Source organism: Tachypleus tridentatus, chromosome 10 (genome assembly GCF_004210375.1).
Source record: "Tachypleus tridentatus isolate NWPU-2018 chromosome 10, ASM421037v1, whole genome shotgun sequence".
Taxonomy (NCBI): Eukaryota; Metazoa; Arthropoda; class Merostomata; order Xiphosura; family Limulidae; genus Tachypleus; species Tachypleus tridentatus.
The window spans coordinates 72,553,103-72,577,291 of record NC_134834.1 but is presented as its reverse complement, the minus strand read 5'-3'; the positions used below and the strand labels follow the sequence as shown (position 1 = coordinate 72,577,291).

The 24,189-nt window shown below is 34.6% G+C and overlaps 1 protein-coding gene and 1 long non-coding RNA gene across 2 annotated transcripts in view; one reads left to right on the top strand and one right to left on the bottom strand.

Annotated features, from left to right (window-relative positions):
* The window catches only part of LOC143229553 (uncharacterized), a 37,731-nt gene extending 22,218 nt beyond the window's left edge, over window positions 1–15,513 (bottom strand). Inside the window, exon 1 of the mRNA XM_076462047.1 lies at window positions 15,204–15,513. Coding sequence (XP_076318162.1) covers window positions 15,204–15,513 — 310 coding nt within the window. The remainder of the gene's footprint in view (window positions 1–15,203) is intronic.
* Window positions 1–23,201, top strand: part of LOC143229554 (uncharacterized) — a 41,390-nt gene extending 18,189 nt beyond the window's left edge. Inside the window, exons 3-4 of the long non-coding RNA XR_013015939.1 lie at window positions 15,217–15,564; window positions 22,675–23,201. This is a non-coding gene — a long non-coding RNA (uncharacterized LOC143229554). The remainder of the gene's footprint in view (window positions 1–15,216; window positions 15,565–22,674) is intronic.
* The last annotated feature ends 988 nt before the right edge of the window (window positions 23,202–24,189 follow it).

Genomic DNA, 24,189 nt, shown 5'->3' with positions numbered 1-24,189 from the left:
CAACTAGAATATATCCTACAGTATCTGCGGAGATTTTATCACTTGCGCCTTAGAATTTGTTTTCATGTTGTTGTTTTTTATTTTTCATATTTATAGCAAAGCTGCTAAGACTGTCTGCCACCATCATTAATTCCGAGGGAAGGCAGTCAGTCAGTGGCATCCTACCATCCACCAATGAAGCTAAAGAATTGACTGTCACTCTTATAACGTACCCACAACTTAAAGTGCAGAGCCAATTTTTCTGGTATAGTACAGATATGAATTTGGCTAGACAGTTTTGAAATATCAGCTCATCCCATAAGTAATGTCAGAATATTTAATACAGAAAGTACATCATCATTTCTGTCTTTGTAGAAGGCATTAATGACTAAAATATGTAGTAGGACATGTATAAAAATGTTCAGACAAATAAAAGAAACTAACCCAACTCTACTTTTTCAGATCATTAATCACATTAACCCTTGTGAAGCTGGATGTGTCTGAGGAGCACATTAGGCATATAATGCTTTATGAGTTTAAAAAAGGCAATAATGCAGCAGAAACTACACAAAATATTCAAGGTGTTTATGGTGCGGAGTCTCTCAATGAAAGAAAATGTCGAAGGTGGTTTCAAAAGTTCATATCAGGTGACTACAGCTGATTTGACAGAAGCCAACATTAGAACAAAAGTAAACATTTGCACTTCTCTGCACTCTCGTGAACGTAATTCACCTTTTCTGGACAGGTTAGTGGCTGGAGATGAAAAATTGATATATTATAAAAATGTTAAGTGCTGCAGACAATGGCTCAGTGGAGGTACACTGGCTAAAGCACAGCCCAAAATGTACCTCCACCATAGGAAAGTCTTGTTAAGCGTTTGGTGGGATATTGTTTGTATGATCCACTTTGAGTTGCTGCCACTCAATGTAACGATTACATCAGACTTCTATTGTCAATAGTTAGAGCGCTTGAATGTTACACTGAAAGAAAAGAGGCCTGCTTTGATCAGTGATAAAGGTGTTGTGTTACACCAGGATAATGCACGGCCCCATACAGCAAGGTTCATATCCACAAAGACCGAAGAGCTAAACCGGGAAAAACTTCCAGATCCTCCTTATTCTCCATACCTTGCCCCATCTGGTTATCATCTATTCTGAAGTTTGCAGAACTATCTACATTCTTTTCCTCCAAACCCCAAGAATTTTATAGAAGTGGAATTCAGAAGCTTGTGAATCGTTGGCTGGAAACAATTAATAACAATGTAACATAATGTTGACTAGATAACATTAAAAGCGTTTGAAATTATTCATATTTTTCTGAACCTAAAATTAGGCATTACTTAAAGGATGATCTGATACAAAAATCTGTCGTAGTTTCAACTTACACTCTGCAATTAAAGAAAGTTTGTAATTTCTTCTATTATAAGTTGGAATATAATGACAAGAAAACACAATTTGCACCTCAGGAATGTGTTCGAGTCAATCTGAGATCTCACACACAAATACAGATAAACCATAAGAAAACTGTAGGAAGAAATCTTCCATTCTCTTTAGTCAAATATCCTTTATATATGAATAACGTCACTTAAAGGAGACACTATTTTATTTTATAGTTTTTTTAGCCCCAATGAAAAGAGTAAAACAGTTTTTTTTCAAGTTGGAGGAACGAATCATTTAAACACAAATTTATTTATTGTTCATTTGCTCATATATATATATATACACACATTTTAAAGTCGCTATTTATAAAAAAATTAAATTACATGGTTAACCTTACTTTCATATTTACTGTTTGTATGTTTTTGAATTTCGTAAAAAGCTACACGAGGGTATCTGCGCTAGCCGCCTCTAATTTAGCAGTATAAGGCCAGAGAGAAGGCAGCTAGTCATCACCACCCACCGCCAACTCTTAGCCTACTCTTTTACCAACGAAGACTGGATTGACCGTCACATTATAACGCCCCCACGGCATATGTGGTGTGACGGGGATTCGAGCCCACGACCCTCAGATTACGAATTGAGCGCCTTAACCGACCGGTCATGCTTGGCCCATGTTTACTCCTACCTCAAGGGCCTGGCATGGCCTAGCGCATTAAGGCGTGCGCTTCGTAATCTGAGGGTCGCGGGTTCGCGCCCGAGTCGCGCTAAACATGCTCGCCCTCCCAGCCGTGGGGGCGTTATAATGTTACGGTCAATCCCACTTTTCGTTGGTAAAAGAGTAGCCCAAGAGTTGGCGGTGGATGGTGATGACTAGCTGCCTTCTCTCTAGTCTTACACTGCTAAATTAGGGACGGCTAGCACAGATAGCCCTTGAGTAGCTTTGTGCGAAATTTCAAAACAAACAAACAAACAAACTCCTACCTCAACTTAAAAATGTGCGTATACATGCCTATGCACTGTAGAAATTTGTACTATTTCAAATTTAAAAACTGGTAACAGAACGTGAATTAAACTATCCTCTTTTGTCGTTTATGTTTCTTTTTCTCATTTAGGATGTTTGTCAGCGTGTCAGCAGTAAGCTAAAATCCGAGGTTTGTTTCCTCTCGGTGGACAAAATGCAGATAATTTGTTGTACATTTTTACACTCAGAAAACAACATTCAGGATGTCTCATTAGGATATGTTTCCAATTTTTATTGCTGTTTCTTAGCAGAATATTATTTCTTAATATTTCTTAACCAAATATTATTCTTTTTCTTTATTTTTCTCAGTAGATTACTGTGTGGTACTTATTAACTTCTGTTCAATATTATTTTGAAAAACACTTGGAGGTGTGCGTGTGTTTGCGTTTTTTTTAGCAAAGCACATACAGTCATCTGCTGTGTCAACTAAGGAGAACCTAACCCCTGATTTTAGCGTTGCAAATCTGTAAACTTACCGCTGTCTCCCCGGGGGACAAAAAGAAGTAGAAAAACCTCTTTTGTTTTTTGTTGTTAAGCACAAAAGTATACAGTGAGATACGTATTCTGTGCTCACCACGCGTAATGAAACCGGTTTTTAGGTGAGACACTGGGAGTGGGGTTGGAAAGGGTTTGGTTTGTTTTGAATTTCGCGCAAAACTACTCGAGGGCTATCCGAGCTAGCCGTCCCTAATTTAGCAGTGTAAGACTAGAGGAAAAGCAGCTAGTCATCATGACTCACCGCCAACTCTTGGGCTGCTATTTTACCAACGAGTAGTTATAACGTCTCACATTATAACGTCTCCACAGATGGAAGGGCGAACGTGTTTGGTGTGACAGGGATTCGAGCCGGCGACCTTCGGATTATGAGTCGAGTGTCTTAACCACCTGGCTATGCCAGCAGTCGGAAAGGGAAGAAAAGATCATTCATTTACTATTTTCGTATTTAGCTCTTGCTTTAAAGCACGATTGAGATAGCAATTCCAAAACATGGAAATTTTATTTTTTCAACAAATCTTCAACACTAAATAAATAACCATTTATATAACGATCACATGATTTTGATCTATTAAATATCCATTCATATCCATGAGTTCCCTGCATTATTCTTTCATTTTGTGAAGAGTTTTTTTTGTTATTAAGAGAATGGTTAATCTAATTGTATTCACAATCACACCTTCTCTCTCTAATTTCTTCGACGTTAAAAGTACTTTGTTTAATCTTAAAAATTACACAGCTTTGAATCATTCCTAATATATAAACCATCGTGAAAGGTTGACTAAATTAATTGCTTGTAGATTTACGAGGTGGAACCCAAACTTATGTATCTTAATTCGTATCTCTGTCGTTGAGTTCACGTTCTAGCTGTTATTTGAAATTATATCTTTCGGAAGTTAATTATGGGCTAGTTAGGAAGCTGTTAGCATGACACAAGGTTTGTGGTCAACCAAACCAATAGTGATGTTTTATTTTTACAAGGCACATATATTTTTAAGCTATTAAACGAAAGGACTAAAACGTCAAACTTAAATCATTTAGATGATATTTAATATTTTGTTTTGTTGAAACAGAGTTCAGTGTTGTTTCTATTGTATTTCGTTTTGTTGAAACAGAGTTCAGTGTTGTTTCTATTGTATTTCGTTTTGTTGAAACAGAGTTCAGTGTTGTTTCTATTGTATTTTGTCCCCACTGGTGCGGCGGTAAATCTAAAGCTAGATTCCCCTCGGTGGACTCAGCAGATAGTCCAATATGGCTTTGTCGGCTCGATTCCCCTCGATGGACTCAGCAGATAGTCCAATATGGCTTTGTTATAAGAAATACACACACACACTTTCGCATTTCGGTGCTAGTTATTTGGTTTATTTAATAAAATTGTGTCCAGCTTTCTACTGGAAAGAGCTATGACTTAAATCATAATGCGCTACAGCGTGATAAAACATTAGTGTTTAGTATAAAACACAAACAGTTTTTGTTAACATTGGTTAATCTGTAAGAAATGGCTAACGCATTTTAAATTCCAGAGTTAACCACGCAATACAAAAAATCAAAAGTTACAGGTTTTATAACATGAAAAGTACTCAATGTTACTTTAATGCAAAGCGCACCTAATGTTTCATGGAATAATTCATTAACGTGTTTAATCTTCACGTCAATACTGTCGTTTAAATTCTCACTTATTCACATCACACTTCGCCTTATAATTTGGCTTTTTTTTATATTTAATGCTAAATCTAAATGTGGCTGAATATTTTGTGACGTACGAGAGGGCGACACTTTTATTTGGTAGAATTTATTTAATTTCGGTAGTGGTTCGAGTTTGTATATTTTTAACTAGGGTTTAAAACTGTCTTTCATTATAGAAATTCAAAGTCAGACATGAAGAGAACAGTTAAAAAATTAAGTTACATTGTCAATCTTACTTTCACATTTACTGTTTGTTTGCTTTTGAATTTCGTGCAAAGCTACACGAGGGCTACCTGCGCTAGCCGACCCTAATTTGGCAGTGTAAGACTAGAGGGAAGACAGCTAGTCATCACCACCCACCGCCAACTCTTGAGCTACTCTTTTATCAACGAATAATGGGATTGACCGTCACATTATAACGCCCCCACGCTTGAAAGGGCGAGCATATTTAGTGCGACGGGAACTCGAACCCGCCACCCTCAGTTTAGGAGTCGAGTACCTTAACCACCTGGTCATGCCGGGCCTTGAAGGGAGTGCCTCAAAGTTATTTATTTGCTTAAGAATTGCAAGACTGAAAATGAAGACGGAACAATTTTAAACTCTATGGAAGTTTACATCGCATCTTCATGTTTCATTGAAAATTGAGGAAAAATAACACATGAAGATAGGTTTCACAGAGCTAGTTGTGTCAAGCTGATAATGATAATTATAACCGAAAATAGCTCTGGTGGAAAGATTTGCTTTATAATAAAGATTTATTGAAAGTAAACTTCAACCGCTTGTTGAGTTGATAACTATCTGTATTTTAAACATATTTAAATAAATAAAAGAGCCTTTAGAAGAACAACATCAACAGATGGCTGCTGTAGAGAAAAACAAGAAAAGCAAACGAGGGATAGAGGTTTGCTTTGATGACATACAGGGTAGGGATTTCTTCAATAGCATATATTTTTGTCAACGCTGAGATACTTGTCTCATCTGTCTGTCACTTCTTTGTCGTGACTAGTTTGAATTCATGTGGTTGAGTGGCGTAACACAGCTGAAGGAACAAAAGACAGTGCACTCTGTGACGACCAGGAACTCTTTAAGTAAAAACGTGACAGTTTTGAATAAATAATATCAAAGATGAAACTGCTAGAAACGTAACGACTACATAAATGTAAAGGATATATACGAAGTGCAGAATAAAATTTTCAACACTCAGTAAACATACCACACAAACAGCTAAACATTTCCCCTATTATATATATATAAGGTGAACAAAAAAACATTTTAAACTCCGGAAAACTTATGACTTGCAATTTAAACACATATAAATGTGTAAACCATACAAATGTAAAATATATAGAGAATACATGATGAACATTTTAAAGTCTGGGCAAATCTTATCGACCATTCTCTTGAAGTCTAACCTTCTACTTAGGCTTAGAGACAAATATCAACAATAAATACGTAACTTCACATAGTTTTCCTCGATCATATAAAAACAAATATACTTGTTAAACTGAATACTAGCAACAAAGTATCTGATAGGTTGGTTTACACTGCGGAACTGAAACTCATTAAGAAATTTGGATCCTGAAGTTTCGTTACTAGGTTTAGACAAACGTAACCTGGTGACTAGAGCGCTTGTCTTGCAACCTGCGGGCTCGAATTCCCATCACTGAACATGCTCACACTTTCAGCTGGGAGCCGTTATAATGTAACGGTCAATCCTACTATTCGTTGGTAAAATAGTAGCTCAAGAGCTGTGGGTGGTGTTGAATAGATGCCTTCCCTCTAGTTTATAGCTCCTAAATTAGGGACGGCCAGTGCAAGTAGCCATCGTGTGGCTTTGAGCGAAAATCAAAACAAACAAACAAAAAATAAATGGTTAGTCGGTTATTTAAGTGTGAATTTCTTACACTAATGATGTATTCACTGTATTGTGGAGATTTGGACAACCTGAAAATCAACATCAAGTTATATTTAGTTATTCCTAGAGTATCTTTTCATAAATTCAAAAACAGTTTTGTGATAAAACAAGAAGAGTTTAGTGATAAAAATACAAAATAATTTTAAAGTATTAGAAAGAGCGAGATCAGTCCTACAATTTTCAGAAGTTATATAGCATTATCTTACTCCTTACTTTGACGTTCCATACTCCTAGTTTAAGACTTACTTTGAAAACTCATAATCTGAATTTTTGTCCTCACATTGATGTTGGTTCACAGTATCATTTTTGTTTCCTATTGTCGATGCAGAAGTACGTTTTCTTGTCTTCATTTTGATTACAGCAGTCTGATTTATATATTAAAGTGTCAGGAAGACATGACGAAACGAATACATAAATTCACACACACACACATACACTTTCTCATTACGAGTATTTCTAGGCAACATATGGCTTTATTTAATATAAACAGTATATGTCTTAATTAGAAATTCCCAAGTAACTAATTAAAAAAAACTTCCCACAAATTTTGAAATTTATTGATAATTTGTACAGAGAGGATATCGACAAGTGTTTCACATCATTTGAGGACTTCATTTTTTAAGCACCTTTAATCGACCAGGTCTCTAGGAACAGTTATTGAAAATATATGTTTCATAGTTTGATTATAGAATTTCCATTTAAAAGTGAAGTGTTGCTTTATCTTAGTGCAAGGCTACGCAATGAACTATCAGCATTTTGCTCTTTGCGGGTTACCAGAGCCCGAATGTTAGCATTTTCAGTTCGTAAATTTACTGCTGACTCACTAAGGAAATTATTCCAGAGAAACCTGAAACGTTTCCTGAGGCTTATTTTGTGAACAATTTTTGTTTTATATGAAGTAAAAACTGTTTTTGAGGAGTGAAAAAAGAAGAGAGAGAGTCGCTTATATTTGTTATGTTCAAAGTTTTTGCGTTTCGTTGTTCACACTTTCTTTCAACAGATTTATACCATAAAGTTCGTATTATCTTTTTATTTTGTCTTTAATATAAGATATATTGTTTGATAGATACAGCTGAGTACTGAAACTCCGAGCTGTTTGTTCTCACCAGCTCAGTTAGATTAATGATAGAAGAATGTTATCATTGTCTTTAGGTATGGAAAAGGATATTCCAGGAAATACGCTTTGTTATCTAATATGAGCAAATACGTTTCGAATGTTGAATTACAACTTCGCATAAAGAACAAAATCGGATTGTTAAAAATAATTGCAATGAGATAACCTAAAACTTCCTCTAGCAGCAACAACAAAAAAAAAAACAACCAAAAGTTTTCGTATACGTGAAATGCACCCAATTTCTTTTCTCATTCACAGAAAGAGATAAAAAATTAGTGGAAAACGTGTGGTAGTTTTTTCCTCAACTACCGGAATTGATAAATATAGCTGTCTAGTAGTCTTTCTGTTAAACTGTTATTTAAACTTGTGAAAACATCTCAAAAATATTGACGAACGAAAACCGGAAAAGTGAAAATGACTTTGCTACTAATAGCAAGCTTTCTTCTGTTTACATATCTTATACTCTACATGTCATATATGGTTTCACATTTGTTTTTGACGAAGTTATCTGGCGATCATACCAGCAATTTCGTGATCTAAGAGTGTGACCTTTAACATAAGGAAAACAGTGAATTGTTCATGAAATCAAAACGAAAGTTAATTACAGGGGAAGATCACGTAGCCACGTGACTTCTCCCTCGTTAGATTTTGTAGAACTAACAGTGGTTACTCAAGACATTAGTTTACTCTTAACCTATACCAGTGGCAGCCCAGTTTCCAGAAAGTGGCTGTTAAAAACAGAAAATCACTAGCCTAAAGCCAACTTATCTCCGGCAGGTTTTAGTAAAGGAAACTAAGTGATTCTACAAGGCTAATTCTTTGGTAGAAGCCACAAGCCCCTCCTTTCTTATGACCTTGCTATTAAGTTTTGTCTAGTACCAAGAATGTCATGTTGTATCATATTAAGACTGATAATAATTTAAACCACAATCCCTGTGCCAGTTTCTGTTAAGAACACCGTTACTCTAATATTATTTGTTGCATTGCCAAAATTTATCAGAATGATTGACTTGTACAGGCTTTTTGGCTGAAACGTTATTTATGAAACATACGTTGTCTCATAAGAGACTAACGTTGAGCTCAAGGCCTCGTTGTAATCACTTGTACCAAATGAGGAATAGCTGAAATGCTGTTATATACAGTTTTTACTAATAATCAATAACGAATAATGTCCTGTGAATTATAGAAAGGCTTATTGTGAGGTATTGTCACACACGTATTAACAAGCAGGTCTGACGGCAAGTTACCAGTTAAATGACAGATTAACTTAAAGTATGTTATCATGGAGACTTCTTTTATGAAACAGATGCTAACCCTAATTAAATCCTGGCAAACTAATTTCCAACCACCAAGGTTTAATACACGATTGAAATAGAATATGTTCTATGACATGAAAAATAAAGTTTTACAAATGTATCACATTTCTTACATTACTCACGAACTCCAAATCTATCATATTTCTTACATTACACACCAACTCCAAACTTATCACTTATCCAAACACTAATCATAACATTAACAATCATCTACTGAAATTTTATCGTGACGAGTTTTCAGTTATAATGTTACACAGTTAATAAACACAATGATCTGAATGAGTTATATGGTTTAGCTTTTTTATTGCCCACAACTGTAAGTTGTAACAGTATACTTTTGTTACTGTGATAACCAACTGTGCAAAATACTGTTTCACCAAAGTAACCTCTAGTGTATATGCTTCGCTCCCACCAGTATCCATAAAGATATTCATATCTCTTTTTGCGACATTTGTTTAAACTTGATGTTTATCAAATTACGTTTCATTTTCGTATGCCAAAAAAGTAGTTCATATACACTGCTTCAATAAGCCACGTAGGAAGATCTGTATACACGTATACATGAACTGAATAAACATAATGTACCCAGCTTTGTTTAACAAGTATTGAAGCTCTGATGATCTAGGTTCTGTGTTGCCCTTGGAATTACTTTCTCCATCGTGGATTATGCGAATTTTGATTACGACAGTTTATATTGTCACAATCCACTGCGCAGTACCGTGTGGTCTATGTTAGACTACACATCTTTAGAAACTTTCCATAAACTATTCACTTATTGCAAGTAGGCAGCGGATTTCAAGACCATGTTCAAGCAGACCAAAGACACAAAGTCCATTAGGCCTGCGGTGGAAAGCTTAACTAGTATGTCATCTCACGCGACTATTGTTAATTATGTTCTTCCGTCATTTTTTAAAAACGAAAACGGCTGTTGATTTCGAGGTGAGGTTGGATTTTTATGAAATTTTGTTTTTGAAGCTTTCGTTATTTCCAGATCTTTCGATATTAACGGAACCAGGAGATATAAAATTGTTATAGCATTGGTGTTTTAGTATAGATGATTTTCTTTTGTAACTTTTATTTTGCTAGTGAAAGCGTTTCTCTCTATTCGGTTGAGAGCTGCTCCTATTATAAATTTCTCTTACCCAAGATTGTCCACTTCTATGGAAAACATCTTTAAAATGTATGTAACTGTTGGCTGTAAATCGTTTAATAATCTCAGTAGAACAGGATACTTACTCGGAAGAACTGTGACATATTCATTTACGTATAAAACTAAGTGTGATGACATTCCTGTGTCAAATGGTGGGAAATTTGCCGTGATCCAAGATTGTGGGTATTAAGCGTGTTGACCGTGGCGCCACGACTCGCACCTTCAGTGATATGCCACTATATTAGTAGTCGTTTTAAAGCAATATTCTTCTTCTTTATGTATTTAGTATTATCTTTAATTTCATTTAAATGAGGTCTCAACAACAACAAAAAAAAGCAGAAAGAAATCCTCAATAGCCGTGGCACTTAAAATTATTTTAGGCAAGATTAGAGGAAAATGAAGATCTCAGTTTTTCTTTATATTACCTATATTTTTTACGCGTCAGCAATACCAGGTTTACTGCTCATCAGGATCTCTACCAATTTATCCGCCCGACATGGCCAGGTGGTTAGGGCGCTCGACCCTCTATGTGTGGTTTGCGGGTTCGAATCCCCGTGATACCAAACATGATCACTCTTTTAGCTACAAGGGCGTTATAATGTTGCGGTTATTCTCAGTATTTGTTGGTGAAACAGTAGCCCAAGAGCTGGTAGTGGATGGTGATGACAAGCTGCCTTCGCTCTAGTCCTACACTGCTAAATAAGAGACGGCTACCGCAGATAGTGCGCGTATAATGTTGCGCAACATTAATAACAAACAAGCAATCTTACCCTGACATTGAAATTATTTTAGGCAAGATTAGAGTCAAATGAGCTATGAGATCTTGGGCAAAAGGGTTAGACCTCCTGAATCCAAAACTGTAATCAGATCTGCTATTGGTCAAGAGATGACGGAGCTATTACCTAAAAGTTTATACTCAAAAATAACAACAACAACAACTCAGAGCCGTTTTACGAGTCGTTATGCCGCGGCTAAAAAGACAGATATGATTTTATATCTCTACTAACCTTATTTTGTTACTTGTGTGACCACAGCAAAGACAGCTCAGTGTGTAACTTTGTGATTTATAAAACAAACAGACAAACTATTGTTTTATCACCAGTAGACATGTTTAGTTCGTTCGTGTATGTATGGTGGGTTAAAGGGTTCGACTCGTAATCTGAGGGCCGCGGGTTCGAACCCCGGTAGCACCAAACATGCTCTCCCTTTCAGCCGTGGGGGCGTTATAAGTGACGGTTAATCCCACTATTCGTTGGTAAAAGAGTAGCCTAAGAGTTGGTGGTGGGTGGTGATGACTAGCTGCCTTTCATCTAGTCTTACACTGCAAAATTAGGGACGGCTAGCGCAGATAGTTCTCGTGTAGATTTGTGCGAAATTCCAAAAACAAAACAAACAAACATGTATGAGGAAATTCGAAGATTAATCAACAAGTTTATATAATTTGCGATTTCTGTTCCACAGAAGTTACTATCCTTGAAATTTCAAAATGCAGTTGTTTCAAATGTATGTGTTAAAAGTGAAGTTTTTTAAGGAGACTGAAAGTGACTTATCGGTGAGCTTGTGGGTTTATAACGCTAAAAATTTGAATACGATACCTGCGGTGGTCAGTACACGGATAACCCTTATTTGTAGCTTTTCTTCTAAAGGAAATAATTTTGATAGGTGGTCTTTTAATTTCCGTGGTAAAATGGGATGTCGAATTATGCGAAATCTCATTATGACAAGTTATTATATTTTAAATAAAGTCCGTGCAAAAATACATCATGTGTTATTGAGATGTAAATTCCTTACGTGATTTATTCAGTGTTTCTGATGATCAAACAACTTGCTTTGAGTCACTGTTCTACTGATTACAGAAATATAGGCTTTTTAGTCGTGAATGAATATATGTTCTATTAGTAGGGAACACAGATCACACACATTAAAAAATGAGTGATCCATGCGTGAAAGCAAAGAAGAGTTATATGTTATAGTATACCATCCTCCCTACAGCTACTGTATTCAGTTCCGACGAGGCCTTTTGCCTAATACTACGACTTATCAGGCTACGTGGAAAAGATAAACATGTATGTGCAGATAATACACGGTGTCATATATATGAAACACGAATCACACATACACCTAGCTAGTATACTATGTTACTACTACTGGTGCTAAATACTATATGACAGTTGTGATAATGCTAAGACTAAAAAGTGATGTTAACACTGCGAGTGACACAAGTCACATACATAGATACAAAAGAAAGATACTATATCCCTACACATAGAAAGAAAAGCCATAAACATATGCGTCTGTTTAATATTTGAAGTTACTTCTTTGAGGGCGCGAATTATATACACATAACCAGTATTCGGTATTCCCACTTCTGGGAACACATTTATCATTAGTGTCGAGAAAAAAGACACTTAAAAAAATCTATATGGTGTTTCTATTGGTCAGAGTGTCTTCTTCTTTTCGAGATTTCAATCCAAAGTTACGTTCATACTGCATAATGTCCTTCTTCAAATCCCACATACATACGATAGTAAATGATGAAATGAGTTGAGATGACTTCAAGAACAGTCGTAGTTTACACAGTCACGTACGTATCTCAGCTACATGTGTGTTTTTTTATAAGATCGTGATTACAAATGAATGGAAGAAGAGAGCTCGCATCACGTCGTTTCGGAACCTTTATATATTCAGGTGTTTACATGCACGTGCGTTATGGTTTACCGACGCACATAAAAAAAATTAGTAAAGTATGCTTTGCATATTTTATAATTAAAAGATACTTGTTAACAAACGGGAAATTTCAGCGTCCTATTTCAGTACGTGTCTTGTTTTCAGTACCTTAGATTTAGAGCGGAAACAGAATGCCATACATTCCACTTTTGTCATGTTCCTGGCACTAAGTGGTGCGGCTAATTAAATGCAAGAATGTTTTGTCTGTACAGAAAGGTAAACTAAAACTAGTCAAGTGTTAGGAAAACAAATATAAAGATTTGATCTTTAAGAGGCTGTTGGAAAATTATACACTTATTTGATGTCTTTTTTCTAAAAACTTTATTTTTTTTCTGAGGTGTAGAATACGAGTATTATTCACGTATAATTTATAAGAGAACTGGGTAAAAGCTGCTAATCGAAACGTTTGGAAAAAAAAAGCGTTGTATACCTAAAAGCAAATACAAACAAGAACTCATTACTGAAATATTAGAAGGTAAAAGCCTGAGAAAGAAACGCAAAGTCGAGCAGTTAGAATGTACAAAGTTAATGGCTTTTACACATATATAGAAAACAGTAATAAACGTACAATGTTAATAATTTTACACGTAAATACAAAGTAGAAATAAACGTATAAAGTTAATGAGCTTTATATGTGAATAGAAAATTATAATAAAAATACAACATTAATGACTTTTACTTGTGATTAATAAATAGTAATTAACGTACAACGTTAGTGTCTTCTACGTATGTGTAAAAAATAGTTATAAACGTAAAATTTTGATGAGTTTTACACTTGAATAGAAGATCGTAATAAAGACTTATGTGTAAATAAAAACTAGCAATAAAAATGAATTGTTAGTGACTTTTACACATGAATAGAAAATAGTAATAAACGTACAACGTTAATGACTTTTATTTATTGTTATGAAATGATTGCATGCTCGTAAATGTTAAAAAGCAAAACCCATATCTGCTATGAGTTCTAGTATAGTACAAAATGTTTACGAAAATATATCAAAGGTTGAAGTTTAATTGATGAAAGAGTCTAGATCTCACGAGGATGTTAAAATACAAGTTCTACGTTTGCTGTTTCAAGAAAAATCACAAGAACATTTCAATTGTTGACAAGCGATATCCTGAAGATATTTAAGTTTATAGCTCTCATAGCAACCAAATTGCAAGATTTTGTGTCCAAAGCATATTTTTCATTGTACCAAAAAAAATTCATGAAAAATTTGGATTATAAATGTTTCTTAAATTATTGGTTTTTAATGCCCAGTTTCCACCAATGAACTACATTTATCTCGTGAACTTTAACTGACTACCGTTTGACATACTTTGCATGTCTTTCCATACACTAAGATGCAGCTTCGTTGTCTTGATAGAGAACGTATCCTGCAGAAAGTTTTATTCAAAGTGGATTTTTTATACGTTGAGTTTGTTTCCTAGAAAGTGATCCTTTCATACAAGATACAGGTTCGTTGTATTGAAAACTAACTTCTCATGAAGGGAAATAGTACAGCAAGATATAGTTTTGTTGTCTCTGAAGTGAACTACTTAGTAAGGCAGAACTTCGATGTACTCGACTAAACTTTGGTGTATTATTCGAGTGTTCATGGTTATATCTCACTATCCCCCTAAAATAAAGATTGCGCTCAGTATTTTAAGGCTGTAGATGCATGATAAAAGTAGTAATGGTCAAATCCCATTATTTGATTAAAGTAACCCACTAGTTGGTCACTAACTGTCATTCCTCTAGTCTACCAATTCCAAATTAGTGTACGCTATCGCAAACATCTCTCGAGAGAAACCATTCACTCGTAAAAAGTCCGTCTCAGGACTTTGTAATTTTTTTTTTATTTTCTTAAAAGGAAAGATGATAAATATTAAATTAGGTTGCAAAGGAAAAAATTATTTGTCTTTGAGCTCCATAATTATACGTAATATCACGTATTAGTTACAACTAACCTTCAATAACAGCCTTTCACAGCTTTCTTAAGAATTTTCGTTTTTACGTTTGTGTGTTAAATATTACATTGAATTTTGTCACATTAGTTTGACTTCTTTTCATTAACCAATTCAAGAGGATTTTTACCAATTTCATATCATTTTGCAGTAAAAACAAAATTACTCAATTTTCAGTTTGCTCAATAAAATGCTGAAAAGTCTCATCGGAAATTCAACTATACCAAAATATTACCTTTCAGTTTATCGTAAGGTTTAAGAGCTTACAATCAACTAGGAAAAATTCAAAGTTATTCAATCTCCTAGCAACAGATTATCGAAGGATCTTGGACATAGTTGGACATATTGTCTTAAATGGATTTTCAGTTTTCTTTAAGGAAAAGCTTTTTTATATTTTTGTTACTCTAAGTTCCGTGAGAATGATACTAGGAGAAAGAGTTATTTATGCTAACGTGATTAATGTTGATACTTTACCCTTTTTTGGCAGAATGCTACGAACGGTGTCTCCACGATTCTCGGTGTTAAGGTACTGGCCAGACCGATAGCGGGCGTACAGATCCAACATGTACCGAGGAGGTAGGGGAGGCTGAGCTTCAGTCCGCTCGTGTTCCAAAGCACGGATTTTTACACCTCGCTGAGAGTGCATCGTATTCCTGCTAATAATTTCCGTTTTATCCTCACTTCCGGATGTCACGCTGCTGATTGGAATAGCCAGCAACTTCAAGATTAACACCATACAAATCATAACACCCTGCTCCTTTCTACGTAATCGTAAAGCCAACATGGTGTTTTTACGCTATATGGGATAAATTTTTCTGAACTGCTTTTCACTACGGTTGGTTTTCAAAAGTATTTTTAATATTTTGAAATTATAAAGCTTTTAAATACACGGCAAAATTCGCTACAAACAGACAGGATGAATATTACTGTATAGTTAAGCCTGATACCAACGTTATTGAAGTAGGCAGCAAAAGTTTAAAAAACAAATATCTATGTAACTAAGCAACCACCACCTTTGATGTATAGAAGTTGTTTCCGAGCAAAATTGAGGGGCAGCTACTAGTAGTTAGTACACAGACAATATAAGACCACGCACTGCACGAGAACCAACGACAACTAGCTGTTGTGAATGAACGTTAGCTCTACGAGACTCATCCCTTTCGGCTATTCTGTTTCCCTGGTTCCAAATAGGATGCAATAACTGAGCTCTTCTCATAAATGTCACCACTCCCCTGTTAGTTTAGATTAAGTGACAAACTCACTATTAATCCTAAGAAGTTATAATTTAAAATCTGATCTTATTGGAGGCCCATACTTAGTTTAACCATTCAATTGTTATTTCACACTAAATTTTGATTTCCTAATCAGGGGTAACAACTTATATTAGTAGGATTCAAATCTCATTTGACCCCCAGTGGCTCAGCGGCATGTCTGCGGACTTCCAACGCTAAAAACCGGCTTTCGATACCCGTGGTGGACAGAGCACCGATAGTCCATTGTGTAGCTTTGTGTTTAATTCAAAACAACATCAAATCTCCTTCATAAAAGATCAACATGAAGCAGAAATTGAATATTTTTAAAGTCTGAATTGCGGACCACATCGTCAGTTTACAAACATCGTTCAGGAGGAACTATGGGAAGCAGAAACAAAACTTACATAAAATACAGAGTGCACGAATTATACATATATACTTTTAAACTTACTAATTCAATTCTGAGTAAAATAGTTTTTGCATCCCATTGCTTGCAACAAGCTCTAGAAAAAAATGTCATGTTCAATTTTACGCTAAATTACTGAGAGTTTATTGTGACTTTTTAACAGAATTTGATTAAGGAAACAAGTATGTGTTTATGAATTTAATAGAAACACCTCCTTCAAAGATCGAGAAAAACAAATGTCAAAATTTAACTTGCAATGACCACAATTTGTTAGAGTTATTTGTAACACATCAGTATAACTCCCACTCTATTAAGATACTTTTTAACCATCAACACATCAACAATTTCTCACCGACCTTTGTAACACCTCATCACAACGCTCACTTTCTATTATGATCATGTTTTTGGTAAACCAACCAAACAACCACCTTGTCTCACGCTCTTTTTAATCTTGTCAGACCAATATCTGTTCTGTCTTACAGTTCTTTTACTGCAATGACATTAAACCACTTTCTATTACTGTTTTTTTTTTATAACACACAAACACAACGCCCACTTCATCTCTCAGTCTTTTGAAATCCACCAAATAATGATCACTTTGTCTGAAAATCCTTTGCAACTCAATAGCCTAAACACCATTTTGTCAGGCAGTTCTTTCTGAACCAATAGCACAATGAATATTTTGTCTCACAGTCCCAGTCCATTGTAACTACAACTAACTTCCATAAAATCCACTTTGACTCTCATTATTTTGTAACGTATCAATCCATTATCCAAACTATGTTACAATCTTTTCTACTCAATCGCTACAACGTCCACTATGTCTTATATTCCCTTGTAATTTCTCAGAATCCCTTGTAAGACATTAGCACAACACACATTAGGTTACAGTTCTTTTATTCCACCAATACAACAATTACTTTGTTTTAAGGTTCGTTGTAACCCATCATAATAAAGTCCATTATAATATAATAATTTCGAATCAATAATCACAACAACTACCTTTTCTAGTAATTCTTTACAATCTACTATCTCAATGCCCCCTAATTATTACTGCCCTGTTTATTCTATTAGTAGAATAATTACTTTTCTACCCTGATTTTTGTAACCAGTTAGCGAAATGACAAACCTGAATCAGGCCCATTTAAGTTCATAAATACAGCGTGCAATTAGTCTCAGTCTTTCATAACTCATTAGCAAAATGCTCACGCTATCTTACGATCCTTGTCACCTATGATATGGTTCTTTTTAATATGTTTTACACAATAAAAAGTATTTCTTTTTAACCCATTATCCCAACACCCACTTTATGATACAGTCATCTGTTAAGCCAGCAGCACAACATCCACTTTGTCTCACACTCACTTGTAACTCATCAGCAAAACGTTGACTCTTTATTATGGTACATCATTCAGTTAACACAATAAGCACAACATCCAATCTATGTTATAATCCTTTGTAACCTATTAGCACAATACCCATTGTTTGCTATGAAATCTTTTTGTTCATCAAAAAGATAAACGCTTTGCCTCACAGTCCTTTGGAACTTATAAACAAAACACTATTTATAAGTTGTAGTTCTTTCAATCCCTCAAAACACACTTTCTTTCACAATCCTTTGTAATCCAACAACACAACATTCTCACTATTTTATGTCCCTTTTCAGTTTATCAACACAACATCCATTTGTCTCACTGTCCTTTACAGCTATATTTTCTTTTTGTTTCTTGAAATCCATCAAAAATGTATTCTTTGTCTCTCTGACCTTTGCAACTCACAGGCATTACGAACATTTTTACTGCCCGTTGTAACTGATTATAAAAATTTTTACTCTACGTTATTGTCCTTTTTAGTCCTTTGACACAATGACAACTTCGTGGTCCTGTTTAGTTTTTTGCTATTTACCCATGTCTCAAAGTTCTTTGTAACCTATGATATGATTAATTTAGTCTACCTTTATAATAAAACGTGCCGTATAGCTCTCTTAATCCGTCACCACAATTCTCACTCTATGTTACAGTTCTTACACAACACCCACTTTGTATTATAATCCCTTATATCTTAAGTCCACTCAGTATGTGCTAAAAAGTCTCTATAGCGTTTGCTTGTTGTCTGTAAGTTCATGACAAATGGTGATAAAACTTCATCAAGATAACTGGAACTTTTCTCTGTAAGGCAAATGCATACAGATACAATGGGTCGCCCATATGTCCATCATTGTGGATTTTAGGGAAAAGATAGCATGTAAGGGCTCTAGGTTCCCTTACAAAGAAATTATTGGCTGTAATGGGTAATTCGCCAGTATCGACCATATCGCCAATCGTAGATGTTACTATACTATCGAAGTCAGAAATTTGATTGTCTTAAAGAGGGTTGTACAACGTACTGTTGCTGTGTTGAGTTAACGCATCACTTATACATAAATCCTTGCGTCAAACTGCTATGGTTTCACCTTTGTCTGCTAGTTTTATAACAATGTAGTATATTTGTTGCAGACTATTTAAAGTTAAGTGTTCATCGTGAGAGATATTTTTTGGTTTAGTCTTCAGATTTAAATCTAGCAGAACTTGTACTTACACTTTTCTATTACAAATAGATCTGCGGAGTTAAACCCACCGTTGTCAACCTTTTTGTTAGATACACTGAAAATCTTGAATGCAATTAGTAAAATGGATCAGTACCCATGATATATCGTCGCTAAACTGACGACATACTGTAGATTACATCCATGACTAAGTCTGATTTAGAAATTTGTTTCTTTTTTATTAGAGAAATACTGGACCCAACACTCCCCTTTCTCAACTTTAACATATACATACAAGACGACCATTTGACCACTTGTATACATTACAAAGAAACACCTTCGCACACGGACTTACATTTCGATTCTTCCCACTCGCATAGTAACAAAAAGTCAATAACTTGCTAACAGTTTCTATGATTACGCAAACTATGTGGTAATGATGACTATTATAAATCTAAATCTATGATACAGCTACTAAAGCTAGCTCATATACCCAGGAACAAACACTCAACCCTACCAAGAATAAACACACCGATCATATTCCCTTTGCGCTAACAGACAACCAGACCAACAAGAAGAACAAAGATACTATACTTAACAATTACGTAATACTTACTGAAAACTCTACCGCTAAATCTCTTCAAGGATCCACCAATTACTTCTTATACACATGTCAAAACCTGAAAGAAATTCTGGTGCGCAGCAACCTTAAACAAAAACAAGATTATATCCAGGCACTCACAGGTGTGTCACCTGCCAACATATAAACAATACTACACGGATACGAGGAAAGAATACAGACATAAGAATGTATCATTTACTGTATAATTTGCAAAATATCCAGTAGTTTATACATTGAACAAACAGGCCATTTACTCAGTTATCGAGCAAGAAAACATCTAAACCACATTAAACTATGGAATCAAGACACACTTATAGGCAAACATTTGCTCTTTAACAATCATACAGTTGAGGACTTTTAGATTCTTGGGCTTATAAGTGGTCCAACAGAATTCACAAAAGAAAACGACTCGAAACAAAATTAACCAACAATCTGTGAACTCTTCAAACATGAACGCTGTTTTTTCTTGTGGATTTCTGCTTTTCCATTTTTTGTTTATATTTTAATGATTTGTAATGTTTTTGTAATATATGTCATTTTAGCTAGAGCTTTCACGCTAAACATTCCATATACTACCGTGTAAGTTATTTGAATTCTGCGCATGCACCTTTGTTGTAATGTGTACGACCTGAAGAAAAGTGCTAGCTCGAAACGTCATCCTTTTAATTTATATATATATACACAAGCTTGGCGATTGTTCAACCTGTTATTTAATGTTGATAACACGTTGCCCAATAGTTGATGATGGGCGATTTTCAATATATTCCTTCCTTTCAGTGTATCACTTCTTAATTATAGAGAGTTAGTTCAGAGAGACTTTGAGTAGCTTTGCTCAATATCTAACAAACAACCAGGACTGCTGACAGACAAGTTTCCAGACAGCTCATTCGGAAAGATCATCCACATTATGACTATATTTGAATCAAGATCAGATGCTACTAAATTCGTTCTGCAAGAAGTAGCATTGGTAGTAAGTCAAGGCAGAAATTCTCACTTGTACTTAACTTTCATTAATAGCATTAAGTTGTTGTTTGGTTCAGCAAGGTACAGAACGTCACATCCTGTTCTGTACTCGCACTTCATTAAGACAATCCTATCTTAAGAATTTGTATTAATCACAGCAACGTAACTTACACATTAATCAGTGCCCTAGATTGATTCATCTAGGCTTAGCAGCTTGGTCGTGCTTTCACCTTTCAAGTATTCCACGAATCTGCCTGAAACTTTTCTTTGTAATACCCAATCGTAACGGTGGACGCTTCTGGCCCGAATTGCTATGAATGACTCATACAGGTAATTAAAGTTAAACACTCAGTTGCTTTTCTACGACACTTTTGGCCTTCCATTTCTTCCAGTAATCTGCCATCAGATACAAAACAAACACTGTGTTGCATGTTTTTATCCTTGTTGCCTTGATAATGTAATTAAAACGTTGTACCTGGCTGTTATAAGTGTCAGGATTTATTCCTAAAGTTCTTAGAGCATAGCAACACCATGCTACAACTTGTTGTTACAATAAGAACCAGGTTTAAGAATCGAGTCTTAGAAAGATTAGTAACACAAAACTGTAATTTGTGAATAACTGGTCAAACTAAGCGCAAGATTTTAACCTCGAAGCTTTTTCAGTGTAGTAATGCAACGTTGCACTCTCAAAACTTCGAGATGATGGTAACACAATGTTACCAATTATGACTGGCCACTATAATTGCTAGGTTTTAGTTTCACGATAAAGTTGTGTGAGTATATTAACATCCATAGCTAGCTGCAGTAAACTACATATTTTAATCTCGAGTCACTAAAAACACTATGCTACAAGAATAGCTACAGTGACTACCAGATAGTTAATACCGATATCTAGGGGTATACTAACATTATGCTGTAGTTTGGGGTTACCCACGATAAGGTATATATGATAGTGCCGATTCCTGAAGAGTGGTGGCGCTCTTTCAAACAAATGCAAAATTTGTATCCGGTTTACAGACGAAGTCCGACAGTAAAAGAAATCTGTAATGACTATTAGTGTTTTTGTATACTGAGAGTACTTCAACCTACTGATCATGAGTTGTGAATTGTTAGCTTTAAATAGATGTTCATTCGCTATGATCTTTTCCTCTTCCATATTTAGTATAATAATTAATTTCAATGCGTTGATGGATAAATGACCTTATTCTAGATTAAATGCACAAAAGGGCGTATGAGAAGTACATATATCTATAATTATGTATCATATTACGAAAAGCTCTTATATTACTATATCCAGCTTTAAGATATAATATTTTATGTGTTCGCTACGTGTACATACGTATAGTTTTATTTAATTAACTAAATATGTTAATCATAATCAGACTTAAAGTATCCATTCATTTCTTTTTTTTTTGATAAAATATTTTGTTAAAGTAAATATTCATTTGCATAAAAATAATAAGAAATTGGATTACTTTCTTCTGCACTATTTTGATATTGCTTCAAACCACACTTTTGAAGAGTGGAATCTTGCCGTTAGAATGACCCAAATACTTTTCCTTACACAGTTTCTATTAACGGGCAACATAAATGAGAATAAAAAAAATACTTGCCCTTTTCAATACTTGGACAGATGGCAATCACTACAATACCGGTAAAACTAGTTATTTTTCAATACTTGGGCAGATAGCAATCACTAAAATACCGGTAAAACTAGTTATTTTTTAAACATTTTTTATCACTTTTAGTAAAGTACTCCTCCCTGTTCCTCTAAATACAAAATTATCTTCACATTAGAAACTGCATGTAGTTTCAGATGTGCTAGAGCTAAAAAAACAAATTGCATTGCCACCAGAGATGCATCCAATTAACTAGTCCAGTAGCTTTGCCATTTACAAGGCGGAGAAGCGTCCATTAATCACAGTTCTCTTCACGAACACGATCAAACCTAGTTTTGAGTTAAGATTCACTGCACGAACATCATCGGCTATTCCATCACACGGAACAGAAAACAGTTGTGTAGAACGGGAGGAAAAATATTTAGTTAAAGAGAAGAATGTTATTATCCCGAATTCAGAGAATTCCTTCAACAATTAACACAACGTAAAATCGATCATATTAGTGTTATTTTACTTTTATTTACTGCGTTTATGGCTAAACTTCGTCTTTCTTTTCAGATATTTCCAGTGGAGTGAATAATACCAGTTAATGTCGATAGTAAAGTGAAGATGTTAGTAAGAAAACTAAAACACTATTTCAAGACACTGATAAAATCACCAATATAGAAGTGTTTCACAAAGTTATTACTTACATAGATTATTTTTTGTGAGAAGTATTTTGTTATTATATATTTTTGTGATTTCATGGTGCTTTATAGATGTTTCATGTTGTTCTTACCATTGGTGAGTCAACTAAGTTTCAGTTTTCAACATAATTAAATTCGTTGCCTATAGGTTAAAATTGTCTTTCACCAATCCAGTGCCATAATTAATAAGTTATAGGTTAAAAATTATCTTTCACCAATCCAGTGCCATAATTAATAAATTAACTTGATTATGTATATACTTTGAAACTATTACTAACCACAATTAAACTTGATTTTCATGAAACAGCTTAGCTGAACTATCGATGAGCTTTAAAAATCACTTATATCTGTACACTTTAGCAAAAATATATAAAAACATAGATAGCTTTCAAGTTCAGTTCTCACATTTCCTAGGTTAAAGCAAGTGTCATAATCTTTCTTTTCTCACGAGCTCTTGGCTTCTCGTAAATGTTTAGAACTACGTTATTTTTCACACTGTTTTCTTCAAAATAGTTAAACCACTTTGTACGTTAAGCAACTAAGGAACTTCAAGAAAGACAGATTGGAAAGCAATAAAGAAAAAATGGACCACCAACTAACATACTACCCGAGGTTTCGGACGCTTGATTTAAACTTCAAAGTGTTTATAGAAAATACGGTATTCGTATCCTCTTTAAAACAAACCTTTAATGGAAGGCAGTGCACTGGGTGAATCAGCTTGTCTCCTGGATTTTCATTAAAAACACAGAGGAACAGTTACTACCTTTTATGACAAAATCAGCTGTCGCTGAACATTATTCTAGCTGCAAGGAAGACATCCAATAGGATAAAATTGTTAAATTTTTTTTTAATAATAAACTAATAAGGGAAATAAAGGAAGCCATATATATTAAAACAAGAAAATTCGAATCAAAACACTTCTTATATCGCGACTATTGAAGACTACATATCAGTAGCTGGTGGAATAAACTTATTATGTCTTGGTACTGTTTCTTAATTAACAATAATAACTGTATATTTATCTACCGTAATGATTTGTTTATTTAACAGTGTTCTTGGTACTGTTTCTTAATTAACAATAATAACTGTATATTTACCTACCGTAGTGATTTGTTTATTTAACAGTGTTCTTGGTATTGTTTCTTGGTTAACAATAATAACTGTATATTTACCTGCCGTAGTGATTTGTTTATTTAACAGTGTTCTTGGTATTGTTTCTTAATTAACAATAGTAACTGTATATTTACCTACTGTAGTGATTTGTTTATTTGACAGTGTTAGATTTCGGTTTAAAGTCCTTTCTTTTAAATATTCGGTTTAATTGTACGTACATGTATAGATTACGCTATAATGGAACATATGTACATATATAATTATTTAATTGACA